The sequence below is a fragment of the Oncorhynchus tshawytscha genome, linkage group LG04, assembly GCF_018296145.1.
Source record: "Oncorhynchus tshawytscha isolate Ot180627B linkage group LG04, Otsh_v2.0, whole genome shotgun sequence".
NCBI classification, from domain to species: Eukaryota; Metazoa; Chordata; class Actinopteri; order Salmoniformes; family Salmonidae; genus Oncorhynchus; species Oncorhynchus tshawytscha.
In genome coordinates, this window is record NC_056432.1 from 51,120,694 (window position 1) to 51,144,863 (window position 24,170).

The following is a 24,170-nucleotide window of genomic DNA, read 5'->3' on the forward strand; positions in this document are numbered from 1 at the left end:
TGTCTCTCTTTCCCCTAGCTGAGTTATAATTGTGGTGCTATAGCGTAGCGTGCGTCCCTAGCTACCCACCAGTTTCTCCTCCTCTCACCGGTGGTCTAGAGCAACCCTTCTCAGAAGCGCTGACTGTTCCCTCTGTCAGAACACATTACCACCACACTGCGCTCCCATTCCACACACGGGCCCTCGAATGAGATCTTGGCCCAACACACATATACACCCATTCACATGTGCATACACACACTCACAAACAGAGTATCATAATCACACACGCAGACACACGCTCTCACACAGACACACATTCACAACCGTGTCTGTGTTTCTAACTCAAATCAAATGTTATTGGTCACATACACATGGTTAGCAGATGTTAATGCGAGTGTAGCGAAATGCTTGTGCTTCTAGTTCCGACAGTGCAGTAATATCTAACAAGTAATCGAACAATTTCAGAACAACTACCTCATACACACAATTGTAAAGGGATGAAGAAGAATATGTACATATAAATACTTAAGATTTCCTAGGGTAACAATGTAAGACATAACACATAAAAAAACGAAATACTGTATAGTTTCCTAAGAACGCGAAGTGAGGCGACCATCTCTGTCGGCGCCATCTCTCTTCCACTCAGACATTAATGCAACTCTAATGCCATCTTTACAACATGCCAGCTCCTCGTTTCCATGGTAGTTACACAAAAAAATTCTGTGGAGGTATTTTCACAAACAACCACTTCCCATGCAATGACGCAGACAATCACTGTGAGAAATCCCAGTGAAAAATAATAGCAAAAATATTACAATCTAAAATAATACATGGTTAACATAATTAACAGCATGTTAGGTTTGAACCAATGGGCTTGACACTATAGCTTAGCTTCACGGGTTCAAAAGATGAATAAAATGTCAATGAATCAGCATGTTGAATATGTTGAATATTAGATGCACTTAGTGTATGTTTAGCTTCACTCCTTACCTTTACTGATTTCCACTAATGGGAGATGAATAACAAACCAATAGGGACAGAAGAGAAAGATCGAAAAGAGGGCGTGGTTAGAGAGTCTCATCTCAGTGACTCCTTTGTGAGAGCCTATCAGATTGCCCCTTACCTAGTTCTTCCAGTTCAGAGGTCATAGACTTGGAGCGCATAGACAGGGCGGTGGTGGGGGCTCTCTTTGGCGGTGGGGGGGCTAAGAGAGAGAGAGAGAGGCTGAGAGAAAAATACATTTGGAATTTGGCCTTTATTGGCACATTTCAACACCCAAAATACATTTAGCATTTTTGCATGAGCGTTGGTTGTTGGGACAGCATTGTGCTACTACTGAGATGGTGCGTAGCTTTTTCTACCATAACATGAAGTGGTGTAGGGGTGTAGTACCTTTTTTACGTGCGGTATCCTCAGGGTCCATATTCCTGCTGACCGTTACCACTTTGATGATGAGGCTGTTCCCTGCATGACGGATCATGTTGACCACCTGCCTGTGGCCCACCTTCACCACATTCTCTTGGTTCACCTAACAACACACACAACACATAATCTTACAATACACATATTTATATATCTGTGCCCTAACACACACACACAACAGTATAACACAATACAGTTATGACGGTGTGAATTTGGTCCAGTAGCCATGGAACCTAATCCATTCAGATGTTCCAGATTAGAATGTGTGCGAGTGAAACCATGTAATGCCAGAGCACAGAACACATGTGATACTAAGATACACACACACACACACACAGAGAGAGAGAGAGAGAAAGAGTGGTATTTAGGGAAGTTGTTACCATCATACATATATTTTTACAAGAGAAACTGTTGCGTTTTTCAACATTTAAACAAATGGGGATCCCATAATACTAAAACTGGAACCACATTCTCAGTAACGGTTGCACAAGAAGAACTGTGTGCAAACCACAATATAAATATTAGAATGAGCGCCCACCTCTAGCTGGGCTTGGTGTGGGCTATCCTGTGCTGGGCTTGGTGTGGGCTGGCTTGTGTAGGGCTGATATGGGCTAGCCTGTGTCTGACTATTCTAGGCTAACCCGTGTCGGGCTGGTGTGGGCTGGCCCATCTTGGGCTGGTGTGGGCTAGCCTGTGATGGGTTGGTGCACGCTATCCTGTGTTGGGCTGGTGTGGGCTTGGTATGGGCTGGCCCGTGTTGGGCTGTAACCTGTGCCTGCCACCTGGTTCAGGTTATCAGTCAACCTACCAGGGTATTTACAAACAGCCCAGGAATGAAATCATCCACATGTACTGATCACATCTTTACTAATGCTGCAGAAAAGCTACTTTAAAGCAGTATCCAAATCCATGTAGCGATCACAATATAGTAGCCATATCTCGGAACACCAAAGTTCCCAAAGGCTGGGCCTAATATAGGGCATAATATTTGATGGTCTGTAATGAGGATCAACCAGATGCTGCACCTGACACATTTATGAAACTGCTTATTCTAGTTAGTAATAAGAATGTACCCATTATGAAAATGAATGGATTGATGAGGATTTAAAAAATTGTATGGTTGTAAGTGGTGAGGCAAAAATAATGACAAATAAGTCTGGCTGCACAAGCGATATGCAAAAGTACTGAAAATTGAGAAATCATGTGACAATACTGAATGAAAAGAAGAAGCAACTATACTATGATAGTCAAAAGATTTGGAGCACCTTACATTACATTTTGGGAAAAAAGAAAAACTCAGCTACATCATTTAGTGAATCAGATGGCATCACAAAACCCACTGATATTGGCAAATACTTTCATGACTTGCCAGCAACAAACGCAGACCCTACAGATCCAAGTATAACTGACCAAATTATGAAAGATAAGCATTGTGTGTGGAAGAGGTGAAAAAAGTACTGTTGTCTATCAACAATGACAACTTGGATGGAAAATTACTGCGAAAATTACAGCCTAAAAGAAAGTGTGTGCCATCAGGCTTGGAGGGAAGCAAAAGTCATTCTGCTACCTAAGAATAGTGAAGCCACCTTTACTGGCTCAAATAGCTGACCAATAAGCCCGTTACCAAAAAAACAGACTTCAGCATGCTTATAGGGAAGGACATTCAACATGCATGGACGGTACGGACGGCACTTACACAAATTACTGATGATTGGCTGAGAGAAATTGATGACAAAAAGATTGTGGAAGCTGTTTTGATAGACTTCAGTGCAGCTTTTGACATTATCGATAATAGTCATCTGCTGGAAACCGTATGTGTTATGGCTTTACACCCCTTGCTAAATTGTGGATAAAGAGTTACCTGTCTAACAAAACACAGAGGGTGTTCTTTAATGGAAGCCTCTCCAACATAATCCAGGTAGAATCAGGAATTCCTCAGAGCAGCTGTCTAGTCCCCTTACTTTTTGAATTTTTTACTAACGACATGTCACTGGGTTTGAGCAATGTACGATGTATCTACAGCATGTGCAGTTGAAGTCAGAAGTTTACAACAATTGTTTACAGATGATTTTACTTATAATTCACTGTATCACAATTCCAGTGGGTCAGAAGTTTACATACACTAAGTTGACTGTGCTTTTAAACAGCTTGGAAAATTCCAGAAAATTATGTAATGGCTTTAGAAGCTTCTGCTTGGCTAATTGACATCTTTTGAATCTGTGGATGTATTTCAAGGCCTACCTTCAAACTCAGTGCTTCTTTACTTTTTCCAAATGCCTGAAGGTACCACGTTCATCTGTACAAACAATAGTACGTAAGTATAAAACTATGGGACCATGCAGCCATCATACCGCTCAGCAAGGAGACTCGTTCTGTCTCCTAGAGATTAATGTACTTTGGTGTGAAAAATGCAAATCAATTCCAGAACAACAGCAAAGGACCTTGTGAAGATGCTGGAGGAAACAGGTACAAAAGTATCTATATCCACAGTAAAACGAGTCCTATATCAACATAACCTGAAAGGCTGCTCAGCAAGGAAGAAGCCACTGTTCCAAAACCGCCATAAAAAAGCCAGACTAGGGTTTGCAACTGCACATGGGGACAAAGATTGTACTTTTTAGAGAAATGTCCTCTGGTCTGATAAAACAAAAATAGAACCGTTGGCCATAATGACCATCGTTACATTTGGAGGAAAATAGGGAGGCTTGCAAGCTGAAGAACACCATCCCAACAGTGAAGTACGGGGGTGGCAGCATCATGTTGTGGGGGTGCTTTGCTGCAGGAGGGTCTGGTGCACTTCACTAAATAGATGGCAACATGAGGTAGGAAAATTCCGTGGATATATTGAAGCAACATCTCAAGACATCAGTCAGGAAGTTAAAGCTTGGTCGCAAATGAGTCTTCCAAATGGACAATGACCTCAAGCATACTTCTAAAGTTGTGGCAAAATGGCTTAAGGACAACAAAGTCAAGATATTGGAGTGGCCATCACAAAGCCCTAACCTCAATCCTATAGAAAATGTGTGGGCAGAACTGAAAAAGTGTGTTCGAACAAGGAGGCCTACAAATCTGACTCAGTTACACCAGCTCTGTCAGAAAGAATGGGCCAAAAAGTTTGACCCAAGTTAAACAATTTAAAGGCAATGCTACCGAATACTTTTTGAGTGAATGTAAACTTCTGGCCCACTGGGAATGTGATGAAAGAAATAAAGGCTGAAATAAATAATTCTCTCTACTATTATTCTGACATGTCATGTTCTTAAAATAAAGTGGTGATCCTATCTGACCTAAGACAGGGAGTTGTTACTAGGATTAAATGTCAGGAATTGTAAAAAAACTGAGTTTAAATATATTTGGCTAAGGTGTATGTAAACTTTCGACTTCAACTGTATACACACACACACACACACACACACACACACGATGGTTTCAAATATTCTTCAGGAAGGAACATCGTGATGAGGGTGAATCGTAGTTTCATTACACTATACATAAGGATGCCTTTAATATGGATTTGAATCTATGCCTTAGAATTCTTAAAGATTTTTACTTATTCATTCAAATGCATCATATCAGGTACCAAAGCAAAGACCATACCTTCTGTAATGATAATAAGTTAATGAACTATCAGCCAATAATTATCTATTATAAAAGCACAGGAGCCTGCTGAGGGGAGAACGGCTCACAATAATGCCCAGAACGGAGCAAACGGAATGGCATCAAACACCTGGAAAACATGTGTTTAATGTACTTGATACTATTCCACTTATTCCGCTCCAGTCATTAGCACAAGCCCGTTCTCCTGAATTTAAGGTGCCACCAACCTCCTGTGAATAAAAGGTGTAGTGATACACAACAAACAAAGTTTGGACTGACGTGACATAACTTTGGCCTACTCCGCCATTATTTCCTTCCTCCGAACCCAGGGTTCCAGACCTGACCAATAAGGTTTGATTCCTGTGCTCTCTGCCGATACCAGAGTGTCTCTCTGACGCACATGCTCAGAAGGCTTCTCCCTCCGCGTGCATCATTATCATCAGCATTATACATGCACGCACAATGCGCCGATGGTTGCTAGATGACTGCTGCACTGCGTAACCATTCTAAGTGGGAGTGCGGTGTTGCTGTATGAAAAAAGGGCAAGTACCATTTATTATTAAAGGGGTTGGGTTGACAATCTGGGTTTTTCGTCAATGGAGTTTTCACAAATTCAAACCTTTTTTCTCTCGCAAGAGAGAGCTCAATGATGAGCTGCTCAGTATGTGTAGGTAATCCTTTCTAACACAGATTATTTTGAAAGTTGGCTCTCCACTTTCTGGAGGACAGAGTTTTGAAATCAGTGGAATGCTCGGTGGATCAGAGTAAAATTGAGAAAATTCAGGAGTTTGATTGCCAATGCAGGGAGTTGAAAAGAGGAGGGAGTCGAAAAGAGAACGCAGAAGGCTGTTGTATAAAATGCCAAAAGGGTGCAAAGCTGTCATCGAAAAGCTGTCATCAAGGCAAAGGGTGGCTATTTGAAGCATCTCAAATATAAAATATATTTAGATTTGTTTAACACTTTTTTGGTTACTACATGATTCCATATGCGTTACTTCATAGTTTTGTTGTCTTCACTATTATTCTACAGTGTAGAAAATAGTACAATTAATGAAAAACCCTTGAAAGAGTAGGTGTTCGAAAAACTTTTGACCGGTAGTGTACGTTTCCAATTTTGTCAGAAAGTTGGTTTCATTGCAAGTTAAAGCGTACTGTTAGCTAGCTAGCTAACGTTACATGTATGGTCTGTGTAGTAATATTATTCGTATCTCAGAGCCATCAACATTACTGGTTATAGCCTAATGTTAGATAGATAGATAGATAGATAGATAGATAGATAGATAGATAGATAGATAGATAGATAGATAGATAGATAGATAGATAGATAGATAGATAGATAGATAGATAGCTAACATTGAACCTAGTTTGTTAGCTTTAGCTACCTGTAGATTCATGCAGGGTAGTAATGTGATGAGTTGGGATTATGATTCATTGCTTAGTTAGCTAGCTATGCAAGTAACCATTTCACTGTACCGTTTACACCTTCTGTATCCTGTGCATGTGACAAATAAACTTGGATTTTATTTGATACAGTGTGTGTTTACCAGAGATGGGCTCTGTTTTTTAACAGGTTTGATTTCACACTAGCCTAGGAACCAAGAATCAGAAAGCAGACCTCTCCCGCCAACACGATGTCTCTAACGAGGAGAGGGACTCTGAGCCCATCACCCCCAGATCCCGTATTGTGGTCCCTGTGATATGGAGTATTGAGACCAAGCCCAGATCCGAGAACCTGACCCCGTCGGGGGACCCACTAACAGACTATGCGTACCGCGACCAGCCCGTTCCCGAGTACTACAATGTGGACACTCCTCTAAATTAACTGGGCATCCAGGGGTTAATTGGACACGTGGGTTCCTGTGGCAAAAATTCTGGTTGGCCCAACATGACTGAGGATGTGAGATCCTTTGTTGCGGCCTGTTCCACCTGTGCCCAAAGCAAGTCCTCATGACAGCGACGTGGCTGGGTTGCTCCAACCTCTGACCATCCCCAGCTGGCCCTGGTCCCACCTGTCCATAGACTTTATCAGGGTTACCTGCATCCCAAGGGGTTACCACTATCCTGGCGGTCATTGATCAGTTCTCCAAGGCAGTCAATTTCATTGCCTTACCCAAGTTGCCCTCAGAGAAGGAGACTGCTGATCTCATGGTTACCCATGTCTTTCAACTACACGGACTTCCCCAGGACAGGTTTCGGATCGTGGGCCCCAGTTCGTTGCATGGAATTGGAAAGCTTTCTGCTCCCTGTTGGAGGCGTCAGTGAGTCTCTCCTCGGGATTCCACCCACAGTCAAATGGGCAAACGGAGAGGGCAAACCAGGAGCTGGAAATGTTTGTCCTCTGTTTGGTCTCCACCCAGGCCAGCAACTGGAGGAAGTTCCTCATCTGGGCGGAGTATGCTCACAACACACTGCCGAACTCTTCCACTGGACTGTCACCGTTCGAGTGTGAGTTCGGGTTTGCCCCCCGCCACTGTTTCCTGAAGAAGCGGCCGAAGTGGGGGTGCCATCAGCTGAGGCAATCATTTGACGATGACACCGTACCTGGATCAGAGGGCGATCCTCTTTGCTCCACTCCTCTGCCCGACACCAACACCAGGAAAACCAGCACTGAAGGCCTCTTCGGCTCCTCCGACCAGGTCAACGGGTGTGGCTGTCCACCTGTGATCTTCCCTTAAAGGTGGACTTGCAGAAGCTCGCTCAACGCTACATAGGACCATTCAAGATCCTGAGTCGCATCAACCCAGTCACCTATTGTCTCCAGCTTCCCAGGTCTATGAGTGTCTATCCATTCTTCCATGTCTCCCGTCTGAAGATAGTGAGGACCAGTCCATTCTCTCCTCCTACACCTGCCCCTCTGCCCCCTAAACTTGTTGATGGTCGCCCGGCCGACACTGTTCAGCATCTGTTGGTCCGAGACACCCTGCAGTGGTTCCACCTGTCTCCAGAGGGCGGCAGAGACTGTCCTAGAGACATTAACGACACTCAGGTGTGTCCAATTTACTCATTATGATTTCCCTGTTAAAAGAGGTGTGTTTTCTGTTGTGCTTTGCAGAAGCTTGAATTGTTTACAGTGTGCGTTTGTTTCCTGAGTGAGTTTGAGACTTGGTGGTTTTTTTTTTTTTCAAGTGTACTGTGATCATGTGGCTACCGTTTCTCAGTAAAGTATTATGCTTATCCTTAACCACTGGTTCCTCGTCTGGTCTCTTCTCTGCACCTTGGTCCAACCTTACCATGTCACAATCAGAGCTGGCTGCAGACAACGACCAGTAAGGGGGAAATCAGATTTTCAAAATTTTTATGCTATATTTATAATTATATAAAATATATGCAACGGATTTTCCACCAACAGGTTCCTGTGCTAATGCTTCACACAACCAATAAGCAAAGCAAAGCATAACTGCATACTGACTTCGGGCACTTCAACATCATGGTTTGCGTAGAGTATGCCAATCTTGACAAACAGAAAATACATCCCTCCCTACCTTGCACCCATTATTGAAGGCTTGGCTTGACAATCTCTGAATGTCATTAAACTTTTTGGTGTTTTGGAACAGGTCTCTTTCCATTCATCAAATGTTTGGATGTTGGAATTAGAGTGGACAAGCGTGCACAGGTAGCCTACAGAAGACTTTTGAAGTAGCCTAATCAGATTGAAACATTGTGACTGGTTGTGTTAATGCCAAACATAAAACTAAAAGGTAATACATCTTAGGCTGACCAGAGTACCTTCTTCCATATGTTTGGGGAGTCTCCCACATGCCTTTAGGAGAACACCAAACGTGTTTGCTCATTTTTTTCTTTAAGCAATGGCTTTTTTTCTGGCCACTCTTCCGTAAAGCCCAGCTCTGTGGAGTGTACGGATTAAAGTGGTCCTACGGACAGATACTCCAATCTCCACTGTGGAGCTTTGCAACTCCTTCAGAGTTATCTTTGGTCTCTTTGCTGCCTCTCTGATGAATTCCCTCATTGCCTGGTTCGTGAGTATCGGTGGGAGGCCCTCTCTTGGCAGGTTTATTGTGGTGCCATATTCTTTCCAGTTTTTAATAATGGATTTAATGGTGTTCCGTGGGATGTTGAAAGTTTAGGATATTTTTTTATAACCCAACCCTGATCTGTACTTCTCCACAACTTTGTCCCCGACCTGTTTGGAGAGTTCCTTGGTCTTCATGGTGCTGCTTGCTTTTGGTAATGCCCCTTGCTTAGTGGTGTTGCAGACTCTGGGCCTTTCAGAACAGGTGTATATATACTGAGATCATGGGACAGATCATGTAACACTTAGATTGCACACACGTGAACTGTATTTATCTGACTTCTGAAGGTAATTGGTTGCACCAGATCTTATTTAGGGGCTTCATAGCAAAGGGGGTGAATATAAACTCAGCAAAAAAAGAAACAGCCCTTTTTCAGGACCCTGTCTTGCAAAGATAATTCGTAAAAATTCAAATAACTTCACAGATCTTCATTGTAAAGGGTTTAAACATGCTTGTTCAATGAACCATAAACAATGAATGAACATGCACCTGTGGAACGGTCGTTAAGACACTAACAGCTTACAGAAAGTAGGCAATTAAGGTCACAGTTATGAAAACACTAAAGAGGCCTTTCTACTGAATCTGAAAAACACCAAAAGGAAGATGCCCAGGGTCCCTGCTCATCTGTGTGAACATGCCTTAGGCATGCTTCAAGGAGGCATGAGGACCGCAGATGTGTCCAGGGCAATAAATGGCAATATCCGTATTGTGAGACGTCTAAGACAGCGCTAGAGGGAGACATGACGGACAGCTGATCATCCTCGCAGTGGCAGACCACGTGTAACAACACCTGCACATGATCGGTACATCCGAACATCACACATGCGGGACAGGTACAGGATGGCATCAACAACTGCCCGAGTTACACCAGGAATGCCCAATCCCTCCATCAGTGTTCAGACAGTCCGCAATAGGCTGAGAGAAGCTGGACTGAGGGCTTGTAGGCCTGTTGTAAGGCAGGTCCTCAACAGAAATCACCGGCAACAATGTCGCCTATGGGCACATACCCACCGTTGCTGGACCAGACAGGACTGGCAAAAAGTGCTCTTCACTGACGAGTCGCTGTTTTGTCTCACCAGGGGTGATGGTTGGATTCGCGTTTATCGTTGAAGGAATGAGAGTTACACCGAGGCCTGTACTCTGGAGCGGGATCGATTTGGAGGTGGAGGATCCGTCATGGACTGGGGCAGTGTGTCACAGCATCATCGGACTGAGCTTGTTGTCATTGCAGGTAATCTCAACGATGTGCGTTAGGGAAGACACCCTCCTCCCTCATGTGGTATCCTTCCTCAAGACTCATCCTAACATGACCCTCCAGCATGACAATGCCACCAGCCATACTGCTCATTCTGTGTGTGCTTTCCTGCAAGACAGGAATTTCAGTGTTCTGCCATAGCCAGTGAAGAGCCCAGATCTCAATCCCATTCAGACCTGTTGGATCGGAGGGTGAGGGCTAGGGCCATTCCCCACAGAAATGTCTGGGGACTTGCAGGTGCCTTGGTGGAAGAGTGGGGTAACATCTCACAGAAAGAACTGGCAAATCTGGTGAAGTCCATGAGGAGGAGATGCACTGCAGTGCTTAATGCAGCTGGTGGCCACAACAGATACTGACTGTTACTTTAGATTTTGACCCCCCTTTGCTCAGGGACACATTATTCCATTTCTGTTAGTCACATGTCTGTGGGACTTGTTCAGTTTATGTCTCAGTTGTTGAATCTTGTTATGTTCATACACATATTTACACGTTAACTTTGCTGAAAATAAACGCAGTTGACAGTGAGAGGACGTTTCTATGCATGTTTCTACCACTTTTCCTATTTAAAAAAACAAACATTTTTTAAACAAGTTATTTTTTAAATTTCACTTCACCAATTTTGACTATTTTGTGTATGTCCACTACATGAAATCCAAATCCAAATCTATTTCAATTACAGGTTGTAATGCAACAAAATAGGAAAAACTCCAAGGGGGAAGAATACTTTTGCAAGGCACTGCATGTTGTGTTGCAATAATGTTATATGATGTACTGTCTTATCTTGTTTTATATGTGATGTGAGTGCCTTAATGAGCTTGGACCCCAGGAATAGTAGCTGCTGCCTCGGAAGCAGCAAATGAGGATCCCTAATAAATACAAATACAAATTGATAAAGTTGGTGTGAAGATGGGGAGAGGTACGTCTGTTATAAAAAGATGTCCTGCGTTTTTGACAGAAATCAACTGTACTAATGGTTCAGGCTCTGGTCTTGTCCCATCTTGATTACTGTCTGGTAATATAGTCAATTGCAGCAAAGAAAGACCTAGAAAGACCTAGCAAAGCTGCAGCTGACTCAAAAAAAAGCACACCATGCCCTTACCTGCACATACAGAAACAACATCAACAACTTGCATGTCAGTCTTTCCTGGTTAAGGGTTGAGGATGGATTAACTGTTTCTCTTCTAGTTTTTATGAGAAATATTACTGTGAGGAAAATTCCAGATTGTTTGCATAATTAAATAACATACAGCTCAGACATCCATATATACCCCACAAGAAATGCCACCAGTGGTCTTTTCACAGTCTCCAAACAAATTCACGGCAACACACAGTATTATATACAGAGCCATGATCCAACTAATCATGCAAACAGCAATATTCCCTCATTTCTTTTTTATAAAACAACATCTCATGGCACAATAGGGGATGTGAAATGACACATACAAACACTCTAACACACACAATCTACAGTACACACACGCTATTCTTTAGGTTGTATTTTTTGTATATCATAGTATTTTAAATTTGTGTGACTGTTCTAGTCTATCAGTGTTTTGTTACTAGTCTATCAGTGTTTTGTTACTAGTCTATCAGTGTTTTGTTACTAGTCTATCAGTGTTTTGTTACTAGTCTATCAGTGTTTTGTTACTAGTCTATCAGTGTTTTGTTACTAGTCTATCAGTGTTTTGTTACTAGTCTATCAGTGTTTTGTTACTAGTCTATCAGTGTTTTGTTACTAGTCTATCAGTGTTTTGTTACTAGTCTATCAGTGTTTTGTTACTAGTCTATCAGTGTTTTGTTACTAGTCTATCAGTGTTTTGTTACTAGTCTATCAGTGTTTTGTTACTAGTCTATCAGTGTTTTGTTACTAGTCTATCAGTGTTTTGTTACTAGTCTATCAGTGTTTTGTTACTAGTCTATCAGTGTTTTGTTACATGTTTTAAGTTTTTGTGTGGACCCCTTTTGCTTCGGCTTAAGCTACCGGGAATGTGAATAAACAAATAAACTCTCCCACCATGTGACATGGCAGATTAAGACGGAACAAAAATTATGGATGTGGTGTTTTGTGCTCGTGCGTGTAGTAATACATTACCTGACCTCCCAAAGTCAAACTAATCCCGCCTGAATAGGGCTATAGTGCCTTCTTCTAGCATTCTAAATCTCAAACATAGTCTGCTGAACACTGCATATCCATAGTGCTAAGTGGATGCAGTTTACAAGTTAACAGGTTGCAGCGCTAGATATTACAGACCCTTTAGCTATCATCACAATGCTGCTTGTCAGAGAGAAAATTGGCCACACACTCAGGCATAATTGGGTCAAGGGCAATGGTTGTAATCCAATCAATATCACTGAGCACAGACATGGGGGCTGTTGGGAAAGCATGGTTGGCTGCTATAATAGCATGGAACTGAGCTAGCTAGCAACGTAGCAACGTAGTGCTAGAATATCACACAGCAAAGTGTTTATTAGCAATGTGCTAAAATGACAAAGACTTAGCTTTACTGGTTTCTTGTAACTAACTGGGTAAAGAGATAGCGTTATCAGTCCACTGGTAGAATTGTGGTTTGGTAAGAGACTTTGCATTTGTATCTTCTGTATTTGTATAGCACCAGATTGACAGTAAAGTGCTCAGAATATGCAGCAGTGGGGAAGAGATCTGACTGTCACGCGCGCACACACAAACACACCCGGGGGTTGAGGGGAGCAGCTGCCTTTGCATACATACAGTGGTCACACACAGCACTCTCCTGACCCGGGAAAGCAGAGCGTTATATAACAGTCTTCCTCCCGATCTCGCTATCTCTAGTCAAACACACTCAGGCAGAGAGATACAGCGAGAACATCCGTGTACTGTACTGTACCATATTCATTGTCTTGGATGCCAGAGATCTCCTTGAACTGCTGTAGGAGAATTAGAGAGGAAGAGAGAGCGAGAGGGGGGAGCTGCTACATTTGAGAAATGACTATGTACTGTAGCAATCTGCTAACAGTCTTGATCTGGGCTAACCACCACAATCTTACTTAGCCCTGTCAGCACCCCTGTAGATAACTAAGGTCCTCAAACTGCTGTGGCAGCCACTTACAGTCCAGTATACCCAAAATACTTTACTTGTATCTTAGCGATTTCAGTAGTTACCACAGCCACAAATTCATAAACTCTGCCTATTTCTACAATTTCTCTACTTAAAATTTTATTTTACCACAGAGAGCATTTGCTTCTATCTATTCTTCTCCTTTCCTGGCTGGCAAAGTACCAGGATGTTGTCTCTGGTTTTGAATCTGAATTTGGAGAACTGAAATTGAAAACGGAATCTGAATGCATCTGAGAAGTTGAATATTTTAAACTTGGATAAACTTGAAATTATAGTTTGTAAACTTGATTCACAGACATTGAATGTAATAGCTACCATATTGAAAATAAATATGTAAATATTGAATTTGAATATTCAAGAAATTTAAAAAACTTAATGCATTATTAATTGAAATTAGTTTCAAATCATTAAATACAAGTTCAATTTATGAATTCAATGATTTCATTTATGTATTAGAAATTTAAAAAATATATAAAATTAAAATTCAATATCATAATACAACTTCTAAATTCTGAAATTGAAATACAATTTCCGTTGGCTCTGAAATCACTCCATACTTTGGCCATACACTCAACATTAGTAAGCCACTGGTTCTTAAGCCTTTATAGACTGAATAGGCAAGAGACATTCAGCCTCTTGGAAGGAAATGGAAGTTCAATGAAAAATATGTTTTTGGCATTAACTGCCAAATTATTTTGGGGATAAAAAGTGTGTTTTGGTATATTGCGCATCCTGTTCAAGACCCTGGTAAATGTTAGTGCACTATAAAGGTAATAAAGTTCCATTTGGGATGCAGTCTAGCCCATCAGCTAAGGGCACAATCATTTGCCAAAAACTGAAATGTCTGAGGAACAAGAGGTCAGACATAAACAGTGTTCTAACAGCGAGGAGTCTCAACATTACAGACAGTTTAACAGAGGAGAGGGGAGGAGAAGAGAGGGGAGGGGAGGAGATCCCTCATCTCCAAAAGCAGCTTGGTGAACTCGGCCCTGGTGAACTGTGTATTTCATGTTACCAGCAGCCTGCAGTAAAACTGCCACCTTTAACCTTTTGACACTGACAGGATACGAAGTCACCCGAGACCCCTCGGGAATCATCGTGAGCGAGCGACTCATTTTCTTTGGTGCTTATCCAACAGGGCAGAGCTAGATTGTCACCTCAGGAACGACGACAGAGGCTTAACTCCAACAATTGCCTGTATTGTGGTGCTAGAGGGCATTACAAATCCGTCTGTCCAGTAAAAGACCAGACTCATCAGCTAGGTAAGAGTACCCATGGTGGGTCATACTGGGAGTTTTCTAACTCACATTACTCATTCTCTCTTCCATGTTATCCTGCTGTGGGGTGACCGGTCTAAATCTCTCCGGGTGCTCATTGACTCTGGAGCTGGTGAGAGTTTAATGGACGCTACTCTGGTATTGGAGCTTGGTATCTCCACACAACCCCCCTCTCCCCAAGTTACCTTCCGCCAAGGAGACGGCCCAGCTCATGGTGCAGCACGTCTTCTGAATCCATGGACTCCTTGTTGACATTGCCTCTGATCTTGGTCCTCAATTCTCATCCAGATTCTGGAAGGAGTTCTGCACCCTAATTCGGTCGTCGGCCAGCCTGTCCTCCGGGTTTCATCCCCAGTCCAACGACCAGACGGAGCGAGCCAATCAAAACCTGGAGACTGCGCTTAGGTGCCTCATCTCAACCAACCGCACCACCTGGAGCCGGCAACTTGTGTGGGTGGAGTACGCCCGGAACACTTTTCCCTGCCCGGCCACTGGGCTTTTGCCCTTCGAGTGTTCCATGGGATATCATCCCCCGCTCTTCCCAGAGCAAGAAGAAGAGGTTAACATACCCTCGGTCCAGATGGTCGTCCGCCACTGTCGGCGGAGCTGGAAGAGAGCTCGGTCTGCTCTTCTCAAGGCCACCTCCAGGTATCGTCGACAAGCGGACTACCACCGGACTCCGGCTCCCAACTATCATCTCAGACAGAGGGTATGGCTGTCTACGCGGGACCTGCCCCTCCAGGGTGGAGTCCCGTAAACTTTCCCCCCATTTTATTGGTCCTTTCCCCATCTCTAAAGTCCTTAGTCCCACTGCTGTTCGTCTTCTGTTGCCCCATACCCTTCGTATACATCCCACCTTTCATGTGTCCAGGATTAAGACTTGTCTCACTGTCCTTTGTCTCCTGTTTCCAGGACCACCCCACCTCCCGTCTCATCGACGGCCATCCGGCGTACACGGTGAGACGCCTCCTGAGGGTTCAACCTCGGGGCAAGGGTTTCCAGTACCTGGTTGACTGGGAAGGTTATGGCCCGGAGGAGAAGTGTTGGGTCCCTGCTTAGGACATCCTGGACCTGGCCCTCATCGCCGACTTTCACGGCTGGCACCCTGGTCAACCAGGTATAAAAAATTGTCATTGGATTTAGGTTAAAAAAAATGAAATGCCATTGATGACTTTTTGCAAATCTAATCCGTTTTCCACGTTGTCACAACATCCTCACGTTGATTTTTTTTAAATGATGTGGAAATGACGTTGATTCAACCAGTTTTTGCCCAGTGGGTGGTCTGTGATTTAAGATGCTGTAATAGAGAGATGAGGGGAAAGAGTGTGTGTAACAGCTCATGAGAGAGGAGTGAGGGAGAGAGAGAGGAGAGAAAGCCAGAGATGGAGGCCGAGAGCGAGGGAGAGTTGCAAATAGATGCAGTTCTCTCTCATCATTTGCTGCTCCATTTGGCAAGAGCCAACCACAGCACTGCACTGATTACAGTTGTACTGTTTGCACTCGTTACACACACATACAGTATTGCACGCAAGCCCAACAGGGATTCACAACCATGTTCATAACAATTCTCAAACAGCACCATCATAACCACTATCCCACAAAAACAGAACACAAAAAGTACCCACATAAACTGTTCTTCAGGTCTCCAGATTGTTATTGTGTGATACTAGCCTAAGCTGGCTATCACTACCTGGATGTAGCTCTTCCCACTACATCCTTGGCTGTGACCCACCTAATGCCTTACACCACAAATAAACAAACCAATCCTACTGGACATAATCACATCTTCATCTGCCACCAGACATGGAACTACCCTTGACTTGGTGGTGGATCCTGACCCAGAGTTTGGGACTCACTGGTTTGATCCAAAAGCACTCCAAAACTCAAAGAATTGAGCAGAGACAGGACAAGTGGTGATACCTGGTATCAAAAAGCTGCAAAGTTGGGCTTGTTGTAATTAATCCTAAAGAAACAACATTTAATTATAACATTATTATTGCATAATGATCATACCATCGTATGCTTTCTAAGTAAATGCCAGGTAAATAGCGGTCTGTAAAATAAAGAGGGACCTAAGATCAAGTTGAACCAAAGATCAAGTGCCAACAGATATCACCAATCAGCTCTCACTCATCCCAAAAATGATCTCTACAACTAATCTCATTGCTTCTAGCAGCAGGAAGAAAGAACTCTGTTTGGGAAAGGAAGTGAAGAGTAGTATGACACACACACACACACACACACACACACACACACACACACACACACTCTCACATAAAAGCGCATACATGAACACACCTGCACGCACGTACACACACACACTTACCTCGATGAGGAAGTCCCCGGTCCTTAGCCCCGCCTGCCAGGCCACTCCTCCCTCGTCCACCGACTCCAGGTATTGGAGGGCTGGGAAGGCAGGGGTGGGAGTAAACTCCTCGATGGGCGTGTCCGCTATGGGAGAGAAAGAGAGAGAGAGAAGGTAAGTGGGTCACCTTATCCTGGACACCACTCCCTTCCTCAACCCTGAGCCTATGGAGATCTAGCCCCATTCCAGATCCACACACACACACACAATCAGCTTTATTTACATTACATTTAGGGTGGATGGGGAGAATGAAATTACAGGGTTTAGCATTGGCTTTGTGGTCGGCGGACAAACATACAAACAAACAAAACAAACATCTGAGTATTCACCAGAGACAAGCAGAGAGAATCCATTCATCACCAATAAACCCACAAAGGTAATTGCCAATTCAATAAGGTGGAAGGCTGCAGACACTGTGCTGTCATCAACACAGCCAGATTAGATTACTGCTGTCTATGCATGGCAGTGTGTGTGTGTCTAGACACAAGGTTTGCTCTGGTGGTAGGGGCCAGTAAGATCTCTTTCTCCCATCTCCTATACTCCTGTCTATCTTCTCTCCCTGTCTCCCTATCATCACCCTTTTCCCCTGTCACCCTCTCTCTCTTTCCCCTCTCCCATCTCTTCTCTTCTCCTCTCCTCTCTTCCACCTTCCACTGACCAGTGATATTCACATGATGTCCTCGTGGCAGCCAGAAACCAATGGTGACAAGTGACATTTCTGATCAATCTCCCTCTTGCTGTAAGAGAGATGCTAGGCACTGTGTGCGTGGGAGCGTGTTTGCGCAAGCATTCATTTGTGATTTTATGTGAGAGTGGGTGCGTTGTGTGTCTGTGTTTTTGTGCGATTTTGTGTGTTTCCGTTGTGTGTGTTTGTGAGCATCAGAGTGTGTGTGTTTGTGTGAAGTGCACAGTGCCAGAGGATAAAGAAGGCTGGCTCAGTTCCCTTGGGTGATGGCAGTGTCAGAACAACTGTAGTACATTCGGCTTGTTGTTTTTAATGCTAAATGACTCTCCTCTCTCTCTTCCTCTCGCTGTCACTTTCTTCCTCTATCCATGTCTCTAAAAAAGAAAATGTACCTCTCGACAGTGCAGACCAATGAGAGTATGCCACCTCGCAGCATTTGACAGTGTGGATTATGACATGGCTGTAATCGTCATAGAAACCAAAACAGCCACTCAGCGGGCTATTTTTAGACAGCATCACATGAGGGGTGGAATATCAAATTATGTGTGGACAATCGCACTAATGTCCTGACAACATGTCCTAAACGCAGGCTGATATTGATGTGTGTGTGTGTGTGTGTGTGTGTGTGTGTATGTGCATTTGCAAGTATGTGCATTTGCAAGTGTGTGCTCTAGATTAGAGGTCTTCACAGATCCACCTGTATCCGAACACCCGAGATCCAGAATTCTAAATAGTGTCAAGGGTCTGGTCGGATCTGATATGATTGTCACGGGTCTCGGGTATGTGTAATTTTGACAGACTTGTCTGGAAGGACCCATATAGATCTGAATGTGACTGCTGCAGTAGAGAGAGAGAAATGTATAATTTATCCTTCTGCTCTTTAATTTTCACTGGAGTGGCGCATGAGGCAATTGTTGGCCAATCATAAGTCATCAACGAGGCAATAGGCTACAGTCATAGAGCCTCCATGTGGGCAATAAGTTATGAGATATTAATCAACGGAAGATGCAATTAAAGTGATGGAATTAAAAGTTAAAGGAGAAGAATAGGTTACAATTACCAAGAGCCAACAGGTAGGCTACGACTTTATATTCTGAATGGAGTTGTTGTTGTTTGTAACTGTGTTTGTAACTACCCCCTCTTCCTTCCGCTTGAAATCAAATCACATTGTATTGGTCACATACTCGTTTAGCAGATGTTGTTGCGAGTGTAGCGAAATGCTTGTTGAAAAAAGCTCTGGTTAAAAAAGGAGTTTAAAATGGACTTTCTGCTGCTTCTCTCCCTCGGATCCGTCCGGGTCTGGAGCCGGCCAGGTCTATAAGGAACGGGTTTAGTTGTCCTCGGGTCCGTTCGGAACAGGTCTCTATATTTAAAACATGTATTTATGGAGATGGGAAAGCCCCAGATCCATTTCGAAACGGGTCCAACTATTTGGACCCATGAAGGGCTCTAGAGAGGTGGACAGAAGTGCTGTTAGTCTTTGTGTGTGTGTTTATGCGTGTGTGTTGTGCCTGGCTGGCTGGACATTGATATTGATGCTCAGACAGACAGACAGACAGACATTAGCCTATAGCCTACTGTTTACATTAAACAGTAGGCTATAGGTGATTGCCATACAGAGTGGAGGGGTTACTGTGGTTACATCAGGTGGGCAAAACCATCTTAATCTCATTAACCTTTTACCATATAGAGACATAGATCAAATACATAGGCTGTTATTATCTTGTTTACTGTGCAGTGCCTACATATACAGGAGAATGTGGGAGACACCAGGGTAGCCTCTTACCTTTGGCCCCTCGCAGCACGAAGCCGAAGCCTTCATTCTCCTTCTTGGTCAAGACCACCGTCTTCTCGTCGACCACGCAGTCGCTGTGGAGAAAATACCGCGCAAAGCGCCCGTTATTACAGCCCATCATCCGCATCATGGCCACAGCCGCCCGCCCCGAGTGCAGGTTCATCGCGGTAAACTACCCTGGGCAGCCCCCGATGGAGGGGCTCCTTGCCTCGGCCCCTTTTAGCTCAAATGAAGTGCGCGACAACGCTGGCAGTGGGAGTCCGGCGCCCGCATCTCCAGAAAAGCCGCCGCCGCTCCTCTCCTATCCTCTGCCGCCGAAAACCACTCGGAGGAGCGACAAGCGGAGGCCAGAGCTGACGACTAAGTCGAAGCGTGACGTCAGATAGAAGCAGCATTACCGACTAAATAAATGATGACGAAAGCGTGGCTTGGCGCGGAGGAGGGGGAGAGAAACGGAACGGAGGGCAGGCAGTTAAAATAGTCCTAGGCGAGGAGTGCGCGCAACGGATGAGAGAAAAGAGAGAGGGACCAGCATGGCAGTGCGCGGGCACGACGACAGGAGGCAATGCGTGAGTGATTGACCCTTTCACTCGAGTCGAGAGGTGGGTGTCCTCTCACTCAGTGGCGTGGGGTGGCGGTGGATGACACAGAGCCCCGCAGCCCGCATGCGCTTGCATGACATTTTTCTTTAATGTAATCCAAGGCGACAGATGGGCCCAAGCAAAGTGATGAGCGAAACAGACAGGGAGGGAAAGATATTCAGGTAATTATGTTTCTTTCATTTTGATTGCTGTGGTTTAAAATAACGGATGGGGCGTTGATATAGTTTTTATCAAATGTATTTTTGTTGGATCAGCCTGACTCCAAATTAGAATGGGAACAAAGGTGATAACTCCAACCTGTGCACTCATACTCCAAAAACAGAATGCCACCACGTCAGTCACAGCCACATTCAATCAGGCTATTCAATTCTCAGACATCTCTTCACATCTATAACTTAAAAAAAAAACATCTACCAGCAGCAATGACGTGGTCCAAGCAATACAGCCCCATCAACACCACAGTAGGGCAACCAGGCTACCAGCAGTACTGCGATATACCCTTTACCTGCCACATCTGCTGCTGGAACCGCTCAGTCTATCTATATACTATATATAAGGATAAAATGAGGGAGACTGTGAGATAAGTGTCTAGTGCCAAGTGAAAATTCAATAGGTGCCTTTCATTCCCCCCCAATCCCACCTCTTATGGCAGATGTATTATTTAAAAATATTCATATATTTCACCTTTATTTAACCAGGTAGGCCAGTTGAGAACAAGTTCTCATTTACAACTGCAACCTGGCCAAGATAAAGCAAAGCAGTGCGACAAAAACAACAACACAGAGTTACACATGGGATAAGCAAACGTTCAGTCAATAGCACAATAGAACAAATCTATATACAGTGTGTGCAAATGTAGTTAGATTAGGGAGGTAAGGCAATATATAGGCCATTGTGGTGAAATAATTACAATTTAGCATTAACACGGAGTGATAGAAGTGCAGATGATGATGTGCAAGTAGAGATACTGGGGTGCAAAAGAGTAAAATAAATAACAATATGGGGATGAGGTAGTTGGGTGGGCTATTTACAGATGGGCTGTGTACAGGTGCAGTGATCGGTAAGCTGCTCTGACAGCTAATGCTTAAAGTTAGTGAGGAAGATATAAGTCTCCAGCTTCAGTGATTTTTGCAATTCGTTCCAGTCATTGGCAGCAGAGAACTGGAAGGAAAGGCGGCTAAAGGAGGAGTTGGCTTTGGGGATGACCTGTAAAAAATACCTGCTGTAGCAGGTGCTATGGGTGGGTGTTGCTATGGTGACCAGTGAGCTGAGATAAGGTGGGGCTTTACCTAGCAAAGACTTATAGATGACCTGGAGCCAGTGGGTTTGGCGATGAATATGAAGTGAAGGCCAGCCAACGAGAGCATACTGGTCGCAGTGGTGGGTAGTATATGGGGCTTTGGTGATAAAACGGATGGCACTGTGATAGACCACATCTAATTTGCTAAGTAGAGTGTTGGAGGCTATTTTGTAAATGACATCGCTGAAGTCAAGGATCGGTAGGATAGTCATTTTACAAGGGTATGAGTGAAGGAGGCTTTGTTGCAAAATAGCTGATTCTAGATTTAATTTCTGATTGGAGAAGCTTAATGTGAGTCTGGGAGGAGAGTTTACAGTCTAACCAGACACCTAGGTATTTGTAGTTGTCCACATATTCTAAGTCAGGCAAGTTGCTGAGGGTTGTGCAGAGCTGTTGGCCGGGGTAGGGGTAGCCAGGTGGAAAGCATGGCCAGCCGTAGAGAAATGCTTGTTGAAATTCTCGATAATCGTAGATTTATCAGTGGTGACAGTGTTTCCTAGCCTCATTGTAGTGGGCAGTTGGGAGGAGGCACTCTTATTCTCCATGGACTTCACAGTGTCCCAAAACTTTTTGGAATTTGTGCTACAGGATGCAAATTTCTGTTTGAAAAAGTTAGCATGTGCTTTCCTAACTGACTGTGTATATTGGTTCCTAACTTCCCTGAAAAGTTGCATATCGCGGGGGCTATTTGATGCTAATGCAGCACGACACAGGATGTTTTTGTGCTGGTCAAGTGCAAGTAAAATCTGGAGTGAACCAAGGGCTATATCTGTTCTTAGTTCTACAAGATAAACGTTTAGCAAATTAGTATGCCACACTAGTCACACTGTCTATGTGCATATATATATATATACATACAGTGCCTTGCGAAAGTATTCGGCCCCCTTGAACTTTGCGACCTTTTGCCACATTTCAGGCTTCAAACATAAAGATATAAAACTGTATTTTTTTGTGAAGAATCAACAACAAGTGGGACACAATCATGAAGTGGAACGACATTTATCGGATATTTCAAACTTTTTTAACAAATCAAAAACTGAAAAATTAGGCGTGCGAAATTATTCAGCCCCCTTAAGTTAATACTTTGTAGCGCCACCTTTTGCTGCGATTACAGCTGTAAGTCGCTTGGGGTATGTCTCTATCAGTTTTGCACATCGAGAGACTGAAATTTTTTCCCATTCCTCCTTGCAAAACAGCTCGAGCTCAGTGAGGTTGGATGGAGAGCATTTGTGAACAGCAGTTTTCAGTTCTTTCCACAGATTCTCGATTGGATTCAGGTCTGGACTTTGACTTGGCCATTCTAACACCTGGATATGTTTATTTTTGAACCATTCCATTGTAGATTTTGCTTTATGTTTTGGATCATTGTCTTGTTGGAAGACAAATCTCCGTCCCAGTCTCAGGTGCACAACTGAGCAAGAGGGCAGGTACATTAGAGTGTCTAGTCCTCAACTGGCAGCTTCATTAAATAGTACCCTCAAAACACCAGCCTCAACGTCAACAGTGAAGAGGCGACTCCGAGATGCTGGCCTTCTAGGCAGAGTTCCTCTGTCTAGTGTCTGTGTTATTTTGCCAATCTTAATCTTTTTTTTTTATTGGCCAGTCTGAGATAGGGCTTTTTCTTTGCAACTCTGCCAAGAAGGCCAGCATCCGAGTCACCTCTTCACTGTTGCCGTTGAGACTGGTGTTTCCAGACGTTTCCAGCTACAATAGTCATTTACAATATTAACAATGTCTACACTGTATTTCTGATCAATTTGATGTTATTTTAATGGCCAAAACCTGTGCTTTTCTTTCAAAAACAAGGACATTTCTAAATGAACCCAAACTTTTGTAAATGTAAATATATATGCACATAGACAATGATATTATATATATATATATATATATATATATATATATACACACAGTGTGACTAGTGTGGCATACACATTTGCTAACATTTATTCTGCCATAAGAGCTGGGATTAGGGGGGAATGAAAGGCACCTATTGAACTTTCAATTGGCAGTAAATCTCACAATCTCCCTAATTTTATCCTTCCTTCACACGATGGCCCCCAAGAAGCTCTCTCTCTGTGTGTATGTGTGTGTGTGTGTGTGTACTCTACAATTGCAAATGAGGGGTAAAAAACTGTAAAATCCACCCAGACAGTGGATGAGATATGGGACACATTAAACAGGCATGGTGAGGGATGAGAGGAGCGATAGAGAGCTGCAACTGCCTTCCTAGCAAGAGAGCAGCAAATGCAGAGTTTCCTTAGCAACGCAATCTGTTTAGAAAAAAAGGACAACATACTGGTTATATTATTATTGGTATTATTATTATTATAGTAATAATACAACTTTTTATTGAAATAAAGTTTATTCAAAACACCCAGTCACTTTAACTTGTCAGGATAATCAGCAAGATCAAAAGCAATAAGATCACACATTAAAATAGCCCATGAGGTTATCGCCCATGAACTGTCACACATGGAGTCCAGTGGTCAATCACATTAATCGCACCGTTATCACCTGAAGCGTCGCCGCTTTGTTGATTTAACAACTTCCTATGGTTTGACAGAGGAGAGTTTGCATGTCATCGATTGAATCCTCTCTATCCAACCACCCGAGTGACAATAACAGATACAAGTGTCAAAACATGTACAATGTGAGGCCAGAACCCAAGCCCCGCAAAAGGCTTCTGTGGGATATCAACGCATGGTAGTCCTGGTGATGTGACCACTGCACTAATTCAAATGTCGAACCAAATGACCGGTATTGA

The 24,170-nt window shown here is 43.5% G+C and overlaps 1 protein-coding gene across 1 annotated transcript in view; it reads right to left on the reverse strand.

The window, feature by feature from the left end:
* The window catches only part of LOC112249551 (SH3 and multiple ankyrin repeat domains protein 2), a 214,725-nt gene that overhangs the window by 37,643 nt on the left and 152,912 nt on the right, over positions 1-24,170 (reverse strand). The window contains exons 15-18 of the mRNA XM_042320848.1: positions 19,496-19,578; positions 16,986-17,110; positions 1,375-1,510; positions 1,106-1,186 (exon numbers count right to left, since the gene is read on the reverse strand). Coding sequence (XP_042176782.1) covers positions 1,106-1,186; positions 1,375-1,510; positions 16,986-17,110; positions 19,496-19,578 — 425 coding nt within the window. The remainder of the gene's footprint in view (positions 1-1,105; positions 1,187-1,374; positions 1,511-16,985; positions 17,111-19,495; positions 19,579-24,170) is intronic.